Source organism: Sparus aurata, chromosome 4, assembly GCF_900880675.1.
Source record: "Sparus aurata chromosome 4, fSpaAur1.1, whole genome shotgun sequence".
NCBI lineage: Eukaryota > Metazoa > Chordata > Actinopteri > Spariformes > Sparidae > Sparus > Sparus aurata.
Window position 1 is genome coordinate 24,319,196 of NC_044190.1, and position 21,774 is coordinate 24,340,969.

Below are 21,774 nucleotides of genomic sequence, written 5' to 3' on the forward strand. Positions count from 1 at the left end.
TGTGTGTGTGTGTGTGTGCGTGTGAAGATATGTGAAGATGTGAATGAAACAGTTAAAAAGTTGTTTTGTGTCACAGAAACGTAAGGGAAAGAATACTTGAAAAGGGAATATAAAACACAAACTAAGTTTCCTATCTTTATTTACAGCATATTAGATGTACAAAACCATAAAAAATATACATACATGTATCATCTAAGACAGGTGAATAGCTCAGTTCTATTTTACATGACTTTTCATTTATTTTCTGACCTCAGTCCCCTCAAATAACATCACTTCCAATCCTCTGAGTGTCTGCAGAGTGAACAGTTTTCTTTGGTTACACACTGTATTGATTCATACTGGTATGATTTTTTGCTGGAGTAACTTTTTGGGAAAATGAGAAGGTTTTTCAGAACAGTAGCGCACGTTCACACATCAAATACTTGATCGATCAGCTATTGCAGCAATGCTACACTGTTAAAAACATAAGTCGTTGCTACAATACTTAAGCATTTCACCTAAAACTTTTTACATCATATACAAAACATTCTGCAGAATAATTGCTCTTGTGGTGCCACTACTTTCGTTAGTAGTGCTAATGTTTGAAAACATTTGTGCTATATTTGCTTCTGACATTTAGCAGTCACGCTGTCAATTAACCTCTACCTGTGAATGTAGCCTATGTTAAAACTAGATACACACTCTATATACAGTATCACTGACGTTCAGTATATATCTGTTTAGCTACCATATTTGATGCTATGAGCAAAAGTCTTGATGTGGTATTTAGAGATATTCAAATATACAGACAGACTAGCACTTTGGATTTGAATACTAAGATGGTGACTTTAAAATCTACAGAGGGTATAAAGTCATTACACGCTTCTGTTGCTAAATAAAACATGTTTCCAAATGTCCAAACAAAGTGAAGAGGTCCAGATCCCTGTCTGAGGATGGCCGTGAGGATCAACGCCAATCAATTTTCCATCTTTCTCTTCAGGGTCAGTATTATCAGCTGTAGTCCTCTCTAGTATCGCTGCAGGTGAAAACAGAAAACTACAGGATATTCTCAAACGGGTCAGTGGATAAAAACAGATACTACAGCCAGATCTAATGTAGGTTTTCATGAATGATCCGCAGTAAACTGGACCATCCTAAGGGCGAAGGAATCTCAGGACTTTGGAGCGCAGGAAGCGGATGAAGGACTTAGGGAACATCTCTCTTGATTCTTGTGCTGTGTAGTTGAAGAAGTTCTGTGGGTGAGCCAGCACATCGAACAATGCCTTCATGAGCTTCTTGTCCTGATGAGGAAACATATTGCATTAATGCAAAGGAGAGCATGGACATAATGATGGGAGCAGCCTGCATTTCCACAATAGTCCAAAAGGGGGCGCTACATGCTAACTGGATTTAACAAGTGGGGGCTATACTGTAGTACTGATCTGAATAATCAATGATGGGAACTATATAATTGTAATGCCAGTGGCTCAGTTTAGTTCAGGGACCTTCCTTTCTTGACCCTCATCATCTCCTGCCATCAGTTCTCAACTGTCTGCTCTCTAATAAAGATGTAAGTACATACCTTGAGGATTTCCTGGTGATTCTCTGAAGCATATAATCTTCCATCTCTAACTATGTCTTCTATCAGTTCCTGGTAATCCTCTGAAAAAAAAAAAAGCCATAAACAGCTCGCTAATACAACAACTCAAATCAAATTAGAATAACACACTGAGGCAGCAGCGTCATAGTTACAGCACAAGACTTCACATTCCTCCTCTTACCATCATATGTCACATATGGGACCTGGAAGCCTTTCCCACTGTTTCCCTCGTTGGACCTGAACTGTATCCAAAGCCTTTTGGAGCGGGAGGTGAAAGCGATGGGACGTTCGTACGTCTGACAAGTCTCGTAGGTCGTCACAGAATTGGAGAGAGCTGTGAAATGAGCACACAGGGCAGCATCCATGATTAACTGTCAACATACACACTCATGGTCAGCTGTAATCCCAGTAAAGACGAATGAGATAATGACACGTTATGTTAAGTTAAAAATGTGATCAGGCTCATCAAAATCTTTATTCTTACCACTATTGCCTTAACAAAACATCCCACCCGAACATTTTTGGTTAAAAGTAGAAACACACCCACAGTTAACACTTACAGCTTTTTCTCATTACTAAGTAGTCTCCGCACTCGTCCTCAATGGGCAGAAAGATTTCTGGGACGACAATAAGGATCCTGCGTTTGGGTGGTGGGTTGATGGTCCAGGTGCACTCCACATTGGCTGGGTAGTTCCCCGGGTAGTTGGGAGACTCAATGTAACCAGTAAAATCTCCCAGTTCTCCTCCACACTGTCGGTCTGGGAAGTGATGTGTCAAATATTTAGTTTTTTGTTCTGGGTGCATCAAGGTGAAATACCTGGAACTGAATTCCAAATTGGACGGACATACGTACTTTTGCATTGCATGATGTGAGTTGAGCCATCGAAGTCGGTGGTGGTGTTTCCAGGACATGAGACGCAGTAATTCTGCCCAATCTCTCCTTGATACATGCCCGTGGGACAGCGGATGCAGCGGTGTGTGCTAGTGTTGTAGTAATGTCCTGGAGAGCACTGGACTGCAGAGGCCAAGCACAGAGAGAGAGGATTGTAAATAATAAAATACTTCTAATATTCACTGCAGGCTTAGCCACAGAAACTTTACAATGTTGTAAACTGTGGCTAAGGAGACTTTTCGTTCAGGAAAACTTTGCAGAAAGGCAGTCTTACAGATAGTGGCCGTAAAGAGCTCAAAATGTCTGCAAGACAGTCCTTATGCAATTTACAATTTAACACTGGGACAGTCCTAAACCCTTGTGGACTAACTGAAGTCTGTGACTGTGGAAATTGGGATTGGACCCTACAGTGATATCAGAAAATATTTTTTCCCGCCTGGGAAAATTCACGTGAGCTCTCATGTAGGAAAATCTGAGAAAACGTTGGTATAAAAGTCATATGACACTCAATATGGGGACGCAAACATTGGGTTGATGGTAAGAAACTTTTACCAAAGTCAAGTATTGTCATTGTATTATTTCCCTAGCTCTTCGTTGTCACTCATATACTGGAAACAGCTCTAATGTTGTTGTTTTAATGCTCTGTGAATGAGTAATAAAATGCAAAACAATTTATTTTCGGCATCCATGTTGCTCCCATATTCCAACATGACGTACATGAATACACCATAGTCAGAAGAATGACTTCCCAGTCGGACCATCAAAGGAGCTTTTGTATACAGCATTAGAATGAGGGAAGACTGAGCTCCTACATGTACAGGCATTACAACAGCTGCAGAGGGCGGCACAATTCCTGTTAACTTCCAAAAGAGCTGGAGCTAGCCATGGTCTCAGCAACCACATGATACTATCCTGATGTCAAGTGAAAAAATACCCCTTTAACCAAAACAACCACAGATGTTTCACTTTCTCTCAGTTTGACAGGTTTTCAGAAACTTTTTCAGTTCCAAAAACACAAATTCTAATCCCTTAAAACATGAGAAACCAAACTAAACTAAAGTGGAGTTTTTCACGTTCACACCTTTGGTTTCACACTCCTGGAAGGTAAAAGCACCACTGCGCTTAGTGACCAGGTTCCCTCCACATGGGAAGCAGGAGGTGCGTCCCACTTCTGGCTGGTACATTCCCAGTGGACAGGGCAGGCAGGGGATGAAGCCATCATGTGAGTAATGACCGGGGGAACACTGACCTGAAATCACACAAGCATTTGACCGAAACAGAGTGTGAACAGCTGGACACAGCAACAGTTTCCTGAACTTTGTCTCTCTTATAAAACTTTTAGAGGTGCACCACCTGGATAAGTTTAATTTCAAGGTACTTTTTTGTTATGTTCAATGTGACATATAAGAGGGATTACTCTCCCCTTCTATGAAAAGATAAGAGTCTGTTACAAAGCTTAAGCAAATGTTGAAGAAATGACGCCACGTTTTATCTCACAGTGTTACTCAGAGGTGACGAATACAAACTGGGTGCAGTTGGAGTTTGCTGATAGCTCTTGTTGTTTAGTCTGACAGAGGAGATGGGATCTGGGATTCAGCCACTAAAGTGACTCCGATAACAGCACAGGAGGAGACAAAAACATGGTGGCTCCTTCAGCTTTTATTTCGAGAGTTCACCTTTTGAATTCAAATACATCTTCAACATCTAAGCTCAGGGTTTTTTGACTTTACACAAAGCAGGGCATCTGGAGGGGAGAGATCTTTATCGAGGCACCATCGCTTCCTGTGTGGCTCATATTCACAAAACTGTTATCTACATTTTGTGTCCTTCTGTGCCTTGCTTCTTTTTCTGCTTTTTGTTTATTTGCTCTAGATTTGACTCTTTAGCTTATGCTTTTTCAATGTAAATACTGTTTGTTTAAAGGGCTGCACAATCTAAACTATTGTCATTACAGACAGGGTGAAATAAAAGCTAAATATGAAGATTTATTTTTAAATCATCAAACCATAAAAGCAAACATCTCTATGATTGTCAAAGCGAGAGTTAGACATTTTGGGAAATACACTTAGAGAGGATTGATGCCTCTCTCATGGTAAATATGAAGCTACAGCCAGCAGCCACCTAGCTTAGCTTAGCTTGGCTTAGCTTAGTTTAGCTGACTGGAAACAGGAGAATCACATGGTCTGGTCTGTCCTTTATTAACAAAATCCACCTGACAGCACCTGATAAACAAATGTCTTTAATTGTTTCTTTACTTGATTTATATTTGTAGTGCTCATAAGTCCGGTGGTAAAAAACTGTGCAGACCATTGATCGCTTACAAAGAGCCATCACAACTACTTACAGCTAAGGTAGGTGAACAGTGGATGTGCCCAGTTCTCACATTTAGGGGGCCAGTGACCTTAAATAATGTGTGTCTGTAAATTATAGGAAGAGGACTGATTTCATAATATGGATTTATTTTACATCAGTATCTTCCTTCAAGAGTGACAGTATATGGACTGGGTTACATCAGCTGGTATTGTTTATACAGATCAGGCCTGGCTCCAGGATGAAGTGCCTGAGGGAGCTGTTAAAAATGCAAGAGGGGGAATTTTTTTTATAAAAGAAGAAATGATTAATTTAACCACACAACAGCTAAAGACAGGCTGAAAAACAACAAAGTTTTCATCTGTCAAAATCTTTGTGCCTCTGTATGTACTTTATTCTGCGGAATGTCCTGTCATGTATCCGGACCCCGAGTCTGTAATTAGGTTTGAATTAATGAATGCTTCAAAAAAAGAAGAACACATTTATAAATCAAGGCACCAACATAAGAGCAAAACTTAAGGATAGTGCTAAATCTTTTCTGAATTTACGAACGATTCTGTTTCAAAATCAGCAGGGGGAGTCGCATTGACACAACTGACAATTTTGTCAATAATTTTGTTGTTTTTTGTTTTTTTTTCTATAAATACACATAGCTTATATAGATGGGTTAAAAAACAACTAAGGATGCTAAGTGTTTGTCATGGCGTCCGGAACTACATAGATAAAGGCAAACCTGTTTATTCAAAAAATCCAAATACTGGGACGTCTTTGTAGCCTCGTCTAAGACGCGTGTCACACATTGGAAACAGAGGGCCTAAGTTGCATGTCTCCCTCCTTGCTCTGTTTATCAGTTTGTTTCTTTAATGTCAACTATTAAATAAAGGCAAAACAGCTAAACATAGGTTCTTATGAGAATATTCAGTTGGAATTGCTACACGCATATTTGTTGTATCTAAATAAAACGTGATAATTGTTCGGGTTTGTCTAACACACTGCCTTTTGTTCCCCATTAAAGTTTTTCTCTGTATACATCATAAAGCCATTCGAGGCATTTTTGTGATTCTGAGTTACAGAAACAATACTGACTTGACCGCCTTACCTCCACACTCTGACATGTTTCGAGCTCCGACCACCTTGGACACGTCCCTTCCTTCAGGTGCAGGACAGACCTCACAAGACGTCTGTCCCTCCTCATCCTGATATGTTCCAGCTGGACACAACACACACAGTCCCTGATCTGCATCGTAGTAAGACCCAACACTGCAACTCACTAAGAGACAGGTGGGGAATGACACAAATTTAAAATCAAGATTATTAATGCGAAAACCTCACAAATACATCCACTATACAAAGAGCAAAATTAAACTTGGTCTACAGTGTTTCTTAAAGGAGCTGCCAAACTTGTGATTGTTTATCACATCTGTGAGAGCTTATCGTTTGTTTTACTGCTGTGGTGAGTTTGAAAAAAATAATGTTCTGTAGATACTTAAACACATCTATTATTCTCTCAAAAAGGCCACTGTGATCTGCAATCAAGTTGAAACAAATGTAATTATTCAAGCTGGTGAAATCAATCATTTCCCTCACGGAGACTGAAAACAAACAGCTAAGAGACCCAAAACAGTCTGGTGTGACTGAACATGTAATTTACACTAATTTAGCAGACAGATCAGTGTCAGAGGTCGTCCGCCTACAAACACTAGGTGAGATAGACAATGTAAAATGCAGACATGAATCAACAAATATCACAGGATGCCCTGTGGCTAGACATAACCAGACAGTCCTAACCACACTGTAGATTTACACCACAAATACAGCAGCTGCATGACAAAACCATTAAAGTAAAGACCCAGACTTCATCAGCTGCCTCTCAAGTTTAATCAAACACAACCGTGTAGGTACTTGAAACAGATAAACACACTGAAGTGTATCCTTAACACATTAAAGGCAGGAGCCAGGCCGGAACAATTTATCAATCTGTTGACAGATTTGACAGAGACAGAGTTATAATGAATATTATAAGTATCTCTGACCTTGATAGAGTTAAACACTCTGCTACAAGCAGCACGGTCTGCATAAGTATGTACGTAACTGCACAGTTTAGAAGTAGAAGTGAATCCTATTCACCTATATTTTATGATAAAGTTGAAGATGCTATTTTGGCTTTTATTTGAGGCATCTTCTGAAAATACATGACAAGTTATCTGGAGTCTTCTATCTGACCACCTTTACATGTGTGAGATTTTCCTCAGACAGATGAAAAACACTAGTGCGACAGATACTGGATTTTTGGGGCCGGGGCCGATATTGGGGTTAAAAACAATCATGAAGTTGATAGATCGGACGATATTCTAAAATACACAGAACAAATACATAAACACACATTTTTTTCAATGATCCCTCAAATGCCGTTATCAAAAACTTGTGAAAAATTTATATAATTACAGTGTGACAATAAACTGTAAAAACTCTAAACTACTACAAAAAATGAACACTCCTCACACTAACAAATTAATTTGAGATGTTTAGGACGAGTAACCAGAACTACAACTTGTAAGAGACAACTAATCATAAATATTCACAAGATACAGCGACTGTTGTGTGCTTATATCTAAATTGAGAAAATATAAACCAGGTAATGTACAGTAAAGCTGTTAAAACTAGAAACATGTTGATAGTCCTATGTTCATTTTCAACACAAAACTACCTTTATAGAGTCTTAAAAGACATAGAGCTTATACTTGTGTGTTTATTAGTAATGTCCATCAGTTTGTTTCTCATTTCATTAGTGTTTAATCTGATTCTTGTCACTAAACAGTGTCAGGCCTATTATTAAACTAAACAGCTTTGCTCATTATTGATGTTACATGTAGTCTTTTGCCCATTTAAATCAAAGAATGTAGGGAAAATAAGCTTTTTACCTTGGCTAGCTCAGTTATAAAATGACAGTATGGATTAACATTTTAATAACAAATGTATTGTTAATGTTAATGTTGATGTTAATTGTATCTATTTAAGAGTCATATGGATAAAAAATCTCTTTTTCAAGAGAGTCCCAGCCAAGTTGGGCAGCAGCACAATTACATGGTTGCAGGCATAAAAGACACATAACAAATTGCTTTGGCATAAACTATCAAAACATTCATTGACATCTATAGCCAGATGTCCTTTCTTCAAAGTCATTTCGAATATGATTCAGGCAAATTTGTAACTGATTCCAACTTAAGGGACAGTTTATTGTAGGAGAAGGATGCAAGCAGACCAAGAAGAGCCTGGTAATCGAGAATATGAAAATGGTTGAGTCTACAAGTGGACAAGGCACACCATCCAACACGAGCAAATGTAGCTCTTATCTTGGTAACTGCTAATTGTTGCTAGTTTGATTGATTTGTATTAGTTGTAATAATAATTTAATTTAGATTTATTATCACTATTTCACAAAGTCAGGAGAGTCATTTTTTGGCCAGACTCCAAACGGCTGCTTATACAGACATATAGCATTTTGGCAAAATAAAGGTCTTCATGATGCTGTCTTTCACATTAGTTTTGCTACAAGTCAAGACACTCACACACATACTGTAAACAAATGCGTAGGGGTACATATATGTGTTAAACATCCATCATTAGGTTGTTGAAATGCTTTCACAAGCCAACCCTAATTCAGCCAAAATCATTGAGACAAAAGAGCACCTACCCTCTCCACATCTGACACATTATAATTCACACAACACCACTGTGCACCAGGGAGGAACTTTTAACACCACCATAAGCACCCTCACCTCTTTTAAAAGCAAACACAGAAGCAAATCAAAGAGAGTATTTCCCTCTTATCTCACAAAAGTGCAAAGGCTTGATTAAAGGGGGCCAGCACGCCGCTTTGCTTTGGTTCCACCCATTCAGACTGATGCCTGTAATTAATTTGGGAATTACTGCGTCTGTCTAGAACTTAAAAACTGAAGCTGATCTCACACAAGAATAAATCAATTAAATCCTAGGCCTTTAGCACAAAATGCTCCTCTGTCAGTCAGTTGTAGCCTTTAAGCCGCCTGTAAGCGCAGAAACCACTATCTCTAAAAGCCCGACACACAAAAGCTTTAACGTAGATCCATTATACGTGGCTCAGCAAATTGTTCGATTTTCCCCCTAAAGAAAGAAAATGTAATTCTCTCAAGAGCAGTTTATTTTTTGAAACCTATTGTTTATTCTGAAAGACCATGAGGAGCCATCATTGCATTGTCCTCTAACAGCTTTTATTTGACAGAGGGAAGCAGTGAGAGAGGAGAGAGAGTGAGAGTGAAAGACAGAAAAAACCTTGAAGCCTTTCAAATGCAAAGAACGCTTCTATAGAGTCCTCGAATTGATGGCCCCAAAGAGGTTTAAAAGACCTTTCACCTCTATTCAAGTCCCCAGTCTTTGCCTACTTGATGACATAGGAAAACACTACGGTATCACAGTGGTAAGGAGCTGAACCCAATAAAAGGGGTCAGGTTTCTGAATCCCCCCATTCTGCTCGGCCCAATCGCTGCTCGCGCCCATCAAGCGGAGGCCCAAACAACTGATGCTAATTGATTCCCATGGTGTGGCTGAAGTCAATTCTCTTTAGCAGTTTAGTGGCTGGGGGTCATGCAAAGTGGCCCCAGCTGGGGGGCAGGGGGGACACAGCACTCAAACTGCCAGCTTGAATCAACAGCACTTCCTAAACATCTTCAATGTTAAAACAAACACGCAAACAACAGTCAAATAGACGTGGGCACGCACCGTTGACGGTATCACTGCATCATTATGATTGTTGACGTTGTTGCGCTTGTTTTACTTTTTAGATAAATATGTATTCTGGAAAAGTTCGACAGAACCAATAAACATCTGAACAACAAAATACTTACATAATTTATAAACTAAATCATCGATACAATTAATTTTAACAAAAGTATGTCTTGGAATATAAATCGTTGCGACCGCTAACCAAAATGAATCAAAATCCGAGGAGAAATACTTGAAAGGATTCAGAGGTGAAAGCATATTCTCTCCAAATGCTCAGGAGTCTGTGTTGTCATCCCTCCGAGGCAGTGAGAACAAGCCCCAAATGGGGTTTTTCAATGGAGTGGGCAAACTGAAAAGGACTAAACTGCACTCTGAGCTAAGCCAGAGTGGGAGTTGGGGGAGGAGGGGAAAAATATAGCTCCTTTAAAGAGCTGGAGGTTAAGAAGAATGCCTTTCAGCCCTCCGCCTCCCCTCCTCTCCTCTCCCAAATTACATGTCTACACCCCTGCCATGGCCAATAGAGTGCTTAATGTTGACCTGAAAGTGTAGCGGGGGAGTTAAGGAATAAACACACTTAAGACCTGTGTTACTGAAAGGTAGAAATAATGAGCCCAAGCATATTGGGTTTAAATCATGTCAGCACAACTCAACAGCAGAAATGATTATGATGTTAATACAAATATGGTGTTACGAAGAGATATATGCCACATTATCTCAGGATAGATACAGGATAGCTGTAGTTTTGGTCTCTCGTTAAAGTGCAAAGACCCTAAATCGTCCCTATTCTTGAGTGGTTCCGAAGAGGGAAAACAAAAACTTTAAACACTCTGGAGGAGCTGTGTGAGGTTAACTAAATATCCGGGTCAAACATCTTCAACATCGCTGGTAAACCTGTGCATATACTGAACAAAAAGCATAACATTTGACCAAATATTTAGACATCTCAACAGAAGACAGGCCCCTGTTTCCTCTCACTGATATTAAGACGGCGTGCAGCAGGCAGCAAACTTACTGTGAGGCCCGAAATTAGGGGCGCACGCTCCCAACAGCCAGAGAAAACACATGACAGCCTCCAGCCATCCAACACTGACAGTGTGCGGTCTTATTTAATGAACATTTTCTCCATCACAGGTTGTATATAAAACCCAACGGGGAGGCAAAAGCTACCAGGAGACCTGCCATGAGCCCTCATGTTACACTCTTATCCCGTGGAGATGCTGGAAGATCTCACAGCTTGGAGGGCCAACAACAGTCTCTCTGTTCTTCCATTCAGCTCGCTCTCCCCTCCAACTAGCTCATTACAGCATGTCTGCAAACCAAATATGGCACTCATCTGGCCAACACCTGCTCCAAATCCAATCATTAAACCAGCTTGTCTAAATATATCTTACTGGCATGGACCATTTCAATTGCTTAAAGACGTGACTATGAGTCTACTGTGTGTTTAAGGCCTAGTCAGAGCCACTGCTGCCTTGTGTTAGGTTCAACAAAAGCAGTTGGATCTGCGCTCGTGGGAGATGAAAAACCATCAGTATTTCCAGTAAAGGAGATGCCTGGCTCGATATGGCATCACCTGACGTTTAGATTAGTTTCTGCATTGCATAAAAAGTAAACACAAAAAACCAAACTCACCACATTTCCTGCCCATCAGCACCTGTCCTGCCACACAGTGTCCTGGAAGCTCTGCTGGCTGGCCCAGACTCTTGCCAAGCTCGTAGTCAGACCCGGCAAAGTGGAGGTGGAACTGTTCCCGGTTGATGGACTTCCTCAAGGTCCTGATGGTCTTCCTGAGCCTCTTCTCCGAACGTCGGCGCACACAGTTCAGGTCACAGCTCTCTGCTGAGAGAGGCACTTGATACCACAACTGTTTCCACAGCAAAATGTCATTTCCCACGCCTATTGTAATTTCATGCTTGGATGCTCACATGCTTACCTAGACACCACTTCATTCAAGGAAATAAAACAAAAACACCTAAAGAGTCCCAGCCTATAGCCAACGACCACGGCAAAGTCAAAACAGGAGATACTTTAATGTTTTGATGAACAGACAGCAGTGAAAGAAAGATGGAGAGCAACAAGCGAATTTCGCAGGCAGGCAGAGAGGGAGCGCAGAGAGACCAACCTGTTACCTCCTCTAGGTTCACATCCAGCTCAAACTCAGCTGTTATCGAGGAGCCATCCTCCTCGCCGGCCTTCCTACCGTGGCGGCTGCGTGTCCGCTGTCCGGACGAGGTGCAGCGCAGGCTAACGTAGCTGAACTGGACGTTTTCAGTGAAGAGGAACCTGCTATCTGTGGACATGGGAGACAACCATCCCCCCCAACAACACACAACACAACACACACAATCGCACAACTGTTAAAGAAAATCATAGACGGAATGAAAAATATTTTTAAAACACTCCTGGCTTAAACCAATGTAGCTAATTTGATCATTTTTGTCATGTAGACTAAAAAAAGGATAAAAAGGATGTTATGTCCCACTGACAATTTCCTTTATTCGAAACAATTATGTGCCCTTTCAGTGACTGTGAGGGATGTTAAAGACCATGCCGAAACCCTCCGGAGAAGCAAAATAATCCTACAATCGGAACCCTGTTTGATTGATGGCTAGGTCAGACCCAACTGAAAGCCATGCTATGGCTAATTACATCCTCCCCTGTCACTGCCAGACAAAGTGCTACGCTGAGACGTTCAAGACACTCCAAACCACATCACTTTCCCCACAAATTTCTTTCACATTTGCCTTTGGTTTTTGGTTTACTTTGAAGCAGCCTTCAGGTCTGCTTTGTCTTCTAAAGGTTGTGGCTTTAGATGCTGGCAGCTCTCTGTAAACCCAAAATGTTCTTTAACCAGCAACATGAAGGAGCTGTAATTTTAATCCTCATCTATCTGTAATCTAAATCTTGTGTTTGGAGGCGGTGTTATGCCTGTTGTGTGGCAACCTCTGTACCTGAGTTTGCTGAGTTTAAGCTCTCCTTCAGTTTCTCCTGACTTCGCTTCAAGTTGCATTTTGCAGTGCCAGACTTAAACGTGGCTGTGGTCTTAATGCGTGGGACACTGGCCATTTCTGGACCTACAGGACAGAAGAACAGAAAATGATCTACCTCTGAAAATAAGAAAAAACTGAGTTGTTCCTGTTTTGTGTGGCAGAGCGGAAAGATAGATGTAAATCTGTGATGTTTTGTACTTGCCTAAGCAATGCGAGCCGCTGCTGTTCTTTTGTGCGTCAGCCAGGCAGGGCAGAGGCATTCCACAGGTCACCGTGTAGGAATCCTCCGTCCCTGAAAACACACAAGAGGCCGTGACACACAGACCAATACAGACAAAAGTTAGGGCCACAAAAGCCAAGCTAGTGAGAGCAAACAGGCAGCATGTAGGAACAAGAAGAGTCACCCTGCAGATTGTTGCTGACGGCTGTTCACACAACAAGATGTAGAACAACTTGACTTACTGACATATTGCTTTAGCTGTGTTGCATCAAAGGATACCTGACCTGAACTACACCATGCTGTTTGGGTCTCAACACAATGGTATGCTTGACTGAGGTGTGTCAAATCATGTCAACTGACTGCATCAAACATGTTGTAGAAGTCACAGTTCTTATTATTCACTGTACAAATAGGAGCCTTATTGTTTGCGTTGCTTTGTCAGAGCTCTGTGGAAGTCCATTCACCCCTTACATTGTTTAAAACTAACATGTGTGCCAAAAATCAAGTATAAAATGAGTGGTAAAGTCAACAGCTAACTGGATTAGTCAAGATGTTTTGCAGCCTTCCTGCAGCCATGTCCTCACTGAATGACTGCTATTAGTTTTTGTTAATGTTTTGGTGCAATTCCATTTTCGTGTGATTGGAGTTTAAGAAACTTTTGGGGCAGCTGCCCTAACCTATTCTAGCAGTCAGCATCCAGTGCCATACATCCTCTGAATCAGTCTGGATTATTCAAAGTCCAAAAGAAAACTCAACTCAGACAGAACCTCAGAACCTTTTAGATTTCCATATGAATTTTGTCTGTATTTGACCTTTTCTAAGCAAGTTACAGCCATTCATTATAATATTAATCACGGCATTTTGCAGCGAAAAACAGGTGTAATCCTATATTTCATTTACTGACCATGGAGATGTGTGCGAAAAAGCTAAGAGTGTAAATAGAAAAATAATTAACAGATGTTTTTTTGAGGACCGATAAAGACCTTTGAACAGCTGGAAGGCTTTCAAACTAAAGAGGCCACAAATATTTGCCAAGGAAGGCCAAATTGTTGCGCAGTTAACGTTCATCTAAATCTAGATTTGGACATTTTTCGGGACTTTTTATATGCAGAACCTGTGATAAAACTGACTTAAAGCTCTGAATGAGCAGTGTGAACATAGTTATGCTTTTATCCATTTGATGGATAATAACAACAGGAACATATGCAGGAGCGACTAAGAACTAAGTTATTTACTTAAAGTGTGCAGGAGAGCTTTGTTTCATGAGAGTGAAATAAACAAAAACACAAACACATAAAAAGACGATGAAGCTGCAGATGAAGAGATTTTACAATACAGCACAGGTGTTAATAAAGTTTTTGCAAACCTTGAACACTCAACATGAGATTCCGGTAAACAGAACCAAAGTCCTCTGCCTTATTTCTCTCATGGAAATATAGTTAAAACAATCACTGAACAGGTTCTTATTATATCAGGTAATTATGGCAGATAAATCCTGTTATATAGACATCTGGCTCAACCAACTCACCACTGCTGATATGAACTTGGGACTGGCACGTCAGGAAGCAGCGGTCCCCACCCGCCTGCTTACTACAGTTCAGGGTAGGTTTAGAGGGGGGGGTTGCAGCTGGCAAACCCTCTGCCTCTAGATAGAAACAGCAATAAAACTCCAAGGTAAAATAAGGAACAACCTTTGTTTGTAACAAGGAGCAAGAGTCACATGAAGATGAGACATAAAACATCCTAAAACATCATTGTCGCATTTTGGATGTTTTACACAAGCACAAGAAAACCAGGTGACAGAGAATTGAAGAGAAAAAAGAGAGCAGAATTCAAAGTATCTCCTGTTTTTGTCCCCCAAATTTTAGTCCTAAACGTGGGATGTCACACAATTTCCAAGGACAACAGTACTCAACAGATGAGCCAGATGAGGCATCGCCTTACCAGTACAGTCCTTTTTGTTCCAGTGAAGCTTATAGCCTGGATGGCAAAAGCACTCAAATCCACCCAAGGTGTTCTCACAACCATGCTCACAACCGCCATTGTTCACACTGCATTCATTTATATCTGAGATGAAAAGGGAAAAACATTATTATAAATACAGGGTTCATTTTTTCCAACACATCAGTGAGCAAGTTCTCACTGTTGTATGCTTTTTGGCAAACAACCCTCTAAATTGAGCATCTCGTGTATCTCCCTTCACCTGATGTAGACTCACCTCCACAGTGGGCCAGTCCATACATGGTGTAGCCTTTGTTGCACAGACACTGAAAACCACCAGGGGAGTTCACACATGTGTGATCACATGTCCGCTCAAAAAAACACTCATCTATATCTGTAATCAGAATCAGATGACATAATAGCAGGGCAGTCAGTTGCAAAATCATTTGGGAGGGATTTCCCACCATCAGACACATTTGATCCTGAATTTTCCAACTCCGTGAAATGTAACGTGTACAGTGTGCTTCATCAGGTTAAATAGTATTGTCTTTAGGGTGTAAAAATAGATAAAAAGAAGGCAGTGTTTCATTGAGATGCTTTAAATGTAACCATATTTGCGTCATAACAGAGTGCATAAAACCATAGACTGCAATCCAAAGGTTAACAAAAGTGTAGGCCTGTCACTGAAAACCAATACACACAAAACAAAGTGACAGGTCTTTTAACACACAATATATAAATGAAAAACAGCTCAATCCCAAGTCCCGGTGAAGTATAAATGTTTTCTGATCAGTTAAGTATGAAATACCAGACTTTTTTATCTGCAATTTCAATCATGCAACTTCATAGTCACAAAATTAAAAGTCAGGACTTTTAAACTCATAAGACAGGTTCTACAAAAAAGCAACTGACATCACAAATGTCTGCTAGTGTTGTGTTGACTGTGCAGCGTTTGAATGAGCAATACAAGATCCGTTCCTACCTTGACAAGAGCGTTCATCTGTCAGCAGCTTGAAGCCTTTTCTGCAGTTACACTCAAAGCTGCCGATGGTGTTCCTGCAGAAGTGCTCGCAACCGCCATTGTGATGCTCACACTCGTCAATATCTGTGGAAACAGGTGAGATCACGGCACTTTAAAAAGACTTTCTATACAATTCCACTGAGATAAATCATAGTTTCAATGAGAAGGGGTTTTTTTTGTGGACAGACAGTCTGACCTTTGCATGTTTTTCCATCCGGCTGCAGTGTGAAGCCAATAGGGCAGCTGCAGCGCACACCTGTGGATGTGTCCTTACAGGTGCAGTCGCACCCCCCATTGTTCACCGCACAGGTTTCTAAAATTACACAATGTGAATGTATATGAATGGCCTTCCACGTTGTGAAAAATGCTGTTATTCCTCAATGTGAGATATTTTCTGAACACTGTGCCCTTAAAACACCTGGGCTAAAGAAACAATGTATTTTTTATAAATGTACTGTTTCTTTAATAGAATTTGAATTGTTGTCCAAACTGTTTTCAACACTTTAGGCCATAAAAATATAGATAACATAAAAAGTAATTATTACTGTTTTAAACACAGATAAATAAAGCTCTAATGCAGACTTGTTCAACAGGCCACCTGTGGGCTTTGATTATCGTTGTAATAGGCAAAGTTGCCTAATTCATTAGTTATGTCTGTGGAGGAGCACACAAATACACTTTCATTAAACAGTTTCAACCCAGGTTGTTTAAGCAGAGGGAATTTACAAGAATCAACTTGATAACAAACTTCTAAGACAAAAAAAGGTGCTTGTTTTTTTCCGGCCCTTTTGTATATTTAATGTTTCTTTTTCAATCGTAAGACTGCTCCAATAGACCAAGCCTAACCCTTACCAAAGAAGAGAAAAAAGTTGTCATAAAAAAGTTGTTGAGTAGGCCTGCTCTAATGCATAGTTTTTATTGTGCACAGCTGAATGTATGGATGTAGAGTACACCCCTACACAGGTTAGGTACATCTAATCTTACCATAACAACATGTATTATTAATAACACAGCACAAGACTTGTACTTGGTAAAGTGCCAAAGATATAATGTTTTACATGTATCGAGTGACCCAAAATCACACAACTGATAAATACTAGCTATACAAGAAAAGATTCACACTCTGCTCTTCCCAAATGGAAGGAAAACGTGAAATGTACCACACTGTCACAAATGCATATCTTCTACGGGGGAAACCGGGGCGAGACAGCGAGTGCCTGGTCATTTCACAGTTTGCTTAAAAGTCCAAGGAATGCATCGGTTTACTAGACATTAGTTCTCTCTCCTGAGTGGTTCCTGGCAGCGCACTGTCAGCCATAACACAAACTCGGGCTGTCAGCCTGTGAATGTAGAAGTGAGATTATTACCCATTAACAATCTTCGTTTCACTCGTTTGTCCACCTCTGTGAAAGACGTGGCATTGTGGTCTGACGACTCGGTGGTGGCTTCATCTCGCTCTGTGACACACAAAACTAATCATCAATAGAGTAAGAACTGACACACACAGTCACTACATTTACAAGCAGCGTGACTACAGCTCTGGGTGTTTGCGTTGGTCCCTTTCAGTAAGCAGATGCATGTTTACACTTGAGATATTCAGCTTGTAGTGGCTTGGTGTGAGCCAGATAACACACCAGATCAGCAAAGTGAATCTCGAGACAACATCGCAATGATACGCCTGGACCTCACAGACATTGCTGCTGTTGAAGGGAGAGATATTACTCAATATCTGATCCTTATCCTTCATAACCATTATGTGAAAAAATGCACACAGCCCAACAGGATAACTGACACAGAGATGTTTCCAGTTGCTCTGTTTTTTTTCCCCGTTTCATCAAGATTGCCTTTGTAACAGTAAAGAAACAAAGTCCAAGCCGCTCCTGGAATGTGCAGCTGATATGTATTTTTGTTATTTTCTGAACAGAAATTACATTAAAAACAAGAACCAAAAAACATAAATAAGACGTGTATCAGCCTCATTCTGTTTATACATTCTGTATGTAAAAAACATTTTAAAAAATGAGTTTCAAGTAACTGAACTACAAGTAGCTCAGGATGAGATATGGCTATACCCTCAAAGAGAATTACAATATTTTAAAAGGGGAGCTGTAAAAATGGATGTGAGTATAAATATAAGAAAACGATATAAATGTAGAGAGTATTAGTGCACAACATACAAACGTCTGAGTGCACCATCGTGTCTTACATGTCAAGCAACAACTCAGTCTACAAACAGTGTGCTTACCTACACACGACCGCTTGTCAGGTTGCAGCGTGTACCTGACGTGACACCTGCATATGGGGCCGTTCTCTGTGTCCTCACAGGTGTGCTGGCAGCCTCCGTTGCCGTGGTTACAAGTTACTACAGGGTCAACAACATGCAACCATGAGACATTAAATCAGTGCAATGTTTAAAGCCAGCTGTGTGTGTGTGTGACTCTTAGGTAGGCGTGTAGTGTGAAGTCAGCTTCATGCTGTTGAGCACGTACAGATGCAGCCTCTCTGGTTCCTGGCCAGCTCGAACCCTGGACGACACTCACAGGCCACACCCCCTTTGGGTGTCTCTTTGCAGATGTGGGCGCAGCCGTGCTCCTTATTCATACAGTTGAGGCCCTCTGGGATAGAAAGAGGGCGAGAGGTACACAATGAAACTCTCCTACAGTGACTGACCGGCTACACACAAAGGCACACATACTAAGAGATTAGTCTGGCATCCTCAAAGACACTGATTGTTCTCACGCCTTACACAATCCAAAAGCATCGACCGCTATTTTATCTTAAGCACTTCCAGAGAGGAACAGAAAGTCGATTAAAAGTTCATTTCCTGTAAAAAAAAAACAAAAAAAAACTCTGCTAGTATTTACAACATACTAAATAATGCTCTCTAGCGCAAAAATCCGATGAGTTGAAGCACCATTTATATAGATGGTCACAGCTGAGTAGACAGGTCCACAGGATTTAAAAGGATTGTCAGGAACCAATGGAGTGGAAAGTACTTGCATTTAAGTTGACTTCAGTGAAGAAGACAAAACAAAGGCACAGACTAATCTGTGACATAGACCACGTAGACCTGAGTATTGCAGTTATTAACTCATTTTGTTCTCAGGGACATAGAGATCCTTTTCCCACAGCATGGTGCTGCTGCAGATAAAAGCTCAGTGACGGGAGCCAGCTTGAACCTGTCATCCCTCATTGTGCCGTCAATCTTAGATTTGTATGTGAATATTAGAACATGTTATACATAATTCTCTGTTTTACACAGCTTAATGCAATTAGCAGACATAAGCATTCGCAAACAACAACGCGTAAGACAAACTGATAAACTGTTTTATAAATTTCACTTCCTCCAGACATTTTAAATAACATTTAAATTTGAATATCAGGTGCAGACACGGGCATGGCTGCTGTTTACAGAAAAGTGTGCATGTTGTACACTCACCCACAGAGCGGTGGATGCATGTGTGCTGGTTGTCACTGAGGAAGAAGCCCTCTTTGCAGCGGCACTCGTAGCTGCCCATGGTATTGACACAAGTGTGTTGGCACCCACCATTGTTGAACTTGCATTCATCCACATCTACAGGACAGTGGATTAATTGCATTGATTAACAGTGTTTACTGAACTCTGGGAAAACTATGTTTTATATTCACAAATTAACGTTGAACTTATGTTAATCAAATAAGGCTGTTTTCTGCAGTGTTTATAAACACTGTACATGAAAATAAAGCTTTTTTCAAATCAAATTTCAGACATAAATATTTATAAATCTTTCAAATACTGCATGAACAAAACCAAAACTGTTTGTATGAGGCTTCATTTGAAAAGTTAGGGTTCAAGAAAAGACATCTGAGTGAGTGTGAGAAACTTCACATGCAGCCCACACAAAAATGAAATCTTCACAATTAGAGCCAATGATTCAAGCTCTCCATCTATCATAAAAGCTTATTTACTGAGAGGTTTAAAGCTGAGCTTACCTAGACAGTTGTGTCCATCATGTGCCAAATTGAATCCGTCATAACAAGTGCAGCGGTAGTTGCCTGGTATATTGTTGCACTCATGTACACAGCCACCATTATACTCCAAGTCGCATTCATCAATGTCTGTAAAGTAACACCACATATATGAAACTAACTACTCATCAGAAAGTTACAATGTAAAATGTTATTCTTTAGCAGTAAGAAAAGAACTGGGATGCATTAGGAGGATATATAGCTTGTATATTAATTTCTTTTATGGAGGAATAAGATTTAAAAGAGAAAATTCTAGGAATTTAGAAAAGATGCCACAATCGATAAAAGAAAGTTATTATACGGTAATTACAAACTGTTATTCGGTTTTACAAACAACCTTTTCAAAACATGAGGCTAAACATACAAACGATATGATCATACTTTGACAATGTGGTGGTTTTGGTGAGCAGATATGAATGTGAAACAAACAGCTCAACAAAAAGGAGACACGTTACCTTCGCAGTGTTTTCCATCTCCTTTAAAGCCTGCTTTACACGTGCACTTGTATGAGCCTTGGGTAGTCTGACAAATAGCATCAATGTGACAGCCATCACTTCCCTCTGCACATGGATCTGCTGAAATCCATATGGGTCTTATATTTCATGATTACCAAAACACATTCACATAGTTTAATTATTCAAATAGTACGACATTTAACATATATGCTTTCTAAGTGTCATGTCTTGTAAGAATGTACTAAAGATGGTGAGCAAAAGAACTCTGATTTAACTCACAAACACTCAAAAAATAAACCTTCCATACTAATTGTAGCCTACAGCAGGTCATTTTAAAGATCTAATGAAAACTAACCTGAAGTTAATAAGTTAAAAAACAAAACTTGTTTTAAAAACTAAGGAGCACATCATTTCCCCACCTAAACAGTTATTTGTATAAAGCTGCACATATACAAACTAATAGAAAAAGTTAAAATCACCACTCGGGAAACTACAAGAGCGCACTCCTGAAAGCGTGCGTAAAAGTAGCACTCTCCACGACTGGAAAACACAACACACAGACACACACATGCACACACACACATGCACACACACTCAGTACAGTCCCACCTCGAATCTCTGGAAGCGCTGTGTTTTGGCGACTATTTAACAAGAGCAAAAACAAACAAAAGTCCCTTGCAGCCCAAATAGCTCCCATGGTGATATGATCCAAGTTTAGAGGTCTTCTCAAAAGGACGCGTACGCACTGAAGTCGTGACCGAGCGTCCGCCTCATTTTCATTCTAGCCTGTCAATCTGCTTCACAAGGGGCTTTTGAAAAGAGAAAGGAGTGAGTAAGTGAGTGAGTGTGTGTGTGTGTGTGTGTGTGTCTGTGTGTGTGTGTGTGTGTTGCCGCGAGCGAGAATGAGAGGGTGCGTGCGCGTACACATTAGAGTGGAAAAAAAGGCTTTTGAAGAGGGGCGTCAAGTCGGTCAGATAGCCAGTGCACAACCGGAAGTTGGGAGACTTTGCGTAAAACATTACAACTTCATCGCACTGAAAAGGGTTTTATTCTGAAAGCTTTAGTCGGATTTCCTTTTGTGAACCTGACATAATTGAGTTAATTTAAAGACTCAGCTCTGTAAACATGGCCTTTGGTGTATGTATTAAAGTCTACTATGGCAAACACCGGTGAAAAAAAGACCAAAAACACATAACACAACCTCATATCATGCCGTTAATGGCGTCTGGTTAGCTCATAGCTAACTTCTAGCTAACTAGCTAGTCCGAGGAGCGTAATTACCGTTAGCCAAACAACATGGTTGCTAGGCAACACACGTTTATCGGTTCTATAACGGCTCCGAAAGCGACTCAGCCACAGAAAACTTTTTGTTTTGTTCATTTTGTCAGTCATATAACATGACACTATGAAGGAAATGACGAATTTCTCAGTGAACACATACACAACGAAAAACAGCATTACACAATGAAGAACGCCGTATTTCCCTCCTAAAAAGTTAGATTTTGTTGCCTTTAAAATCTTCTTAATAGAAGCGGTGACACATGACGTTACCTTCCCAAGTTACTCCCAAAGCAGTCAAAGGTCTTCAACATGACTC

The 21,774-nt window shown here is 40.4% G+C and overlaps 1 protein-coding gene across 9 annotated transcripts; it reads right to left on the reverse strand.

Moving 5' to 3' along the window:
• Window positions 1-122: 122 nt before the first annotated feature.
• scube2 (signal peptide, CUB domain, EGF-like 2) lies at window positions 123-21,416 on the reverse strand. 9 transcript variants are annotated; one of them, XM_030415404.1, is made up of 23 exons: window positions 20,787-21,416; window positions 20,178-20,297; window positions 19,687-19,812; window positions 19,154-19,288; window positions 18,204-18,329; window positions 17,960-18,076; window positions 17,082-17,186; window positions 15,911-16,027; window positions 15,676-15,798; window positions 14,971-15,087; window positions 14,697-14,819; window positions 14,281-14,397; window positions 12,735-12,824; window positions 12,494-12,616; window positions 11,665-11,832; window positions 11,175-11,381; window positions 5,881-6,051; window positions 3,553-3,720; window positions 2,433-2,594; window positions 2,140-2,337; window positions 1,761-1,913; window positions 1,562-1,641; window positions 123-1,280 (listed from the first exon to the last, which is right to left on the reverse strand). In XM_030415404.1, exons 1-23 carry the CDS (start codon window positions 20,872-20,874, stop codon window positions 1,134-1,136), a joined length of 3,081 nt encoding a protein of 1,026 aa, XP_030271264.1. In that variant the 5' UTR covers window positions 20,875-21,416; the 3' UTR covers window positions 123-1,133. The 9 variants fall into 9 exon arrangements, with proteins under 9 accessions (XP_030271264.1, XP_030271271.1, XP_030271267.1 ...); XM_030415411.1 differs by having other exon boundaries at window positions 11,175-11,378; window positions 17,082-17,171; window positions 20,178-20,294; window positions 20,787-21,415; XM_030415407.1 differs by having other exon boundaries at window positions 20,178-20,294; window positions 20,787-21,415.
• Window positions 21,417-21,774: the final 358 nt, after the last annotated feature.

Excerpts from the sequence above, each read along its gene's own strand:
- scube2 (XM_030415402.1), bottom strand. The coding sequence starts at position 20,747 with ATGTGTGTGTCTGTGTGTTGTGTTTTCCAGTCGTGGAGAGTGCTACTT. Across the intron at positions 17,187-17,959 it reads TGACAAGCGGTCGTGTGTAG|TTTTGTGTGTCACAGAGCGA; the intron begins GTAAGCACACTG and ends ATTGATGATTAG. Across the intron at positions 14,398-14,696 it reads GAACAAAAAGGACTGTACTG|AGGCAGAGGGTTTGCCAGCT; the intron begins GTAAGGCGATGC and ends GTTTCTATCTAG.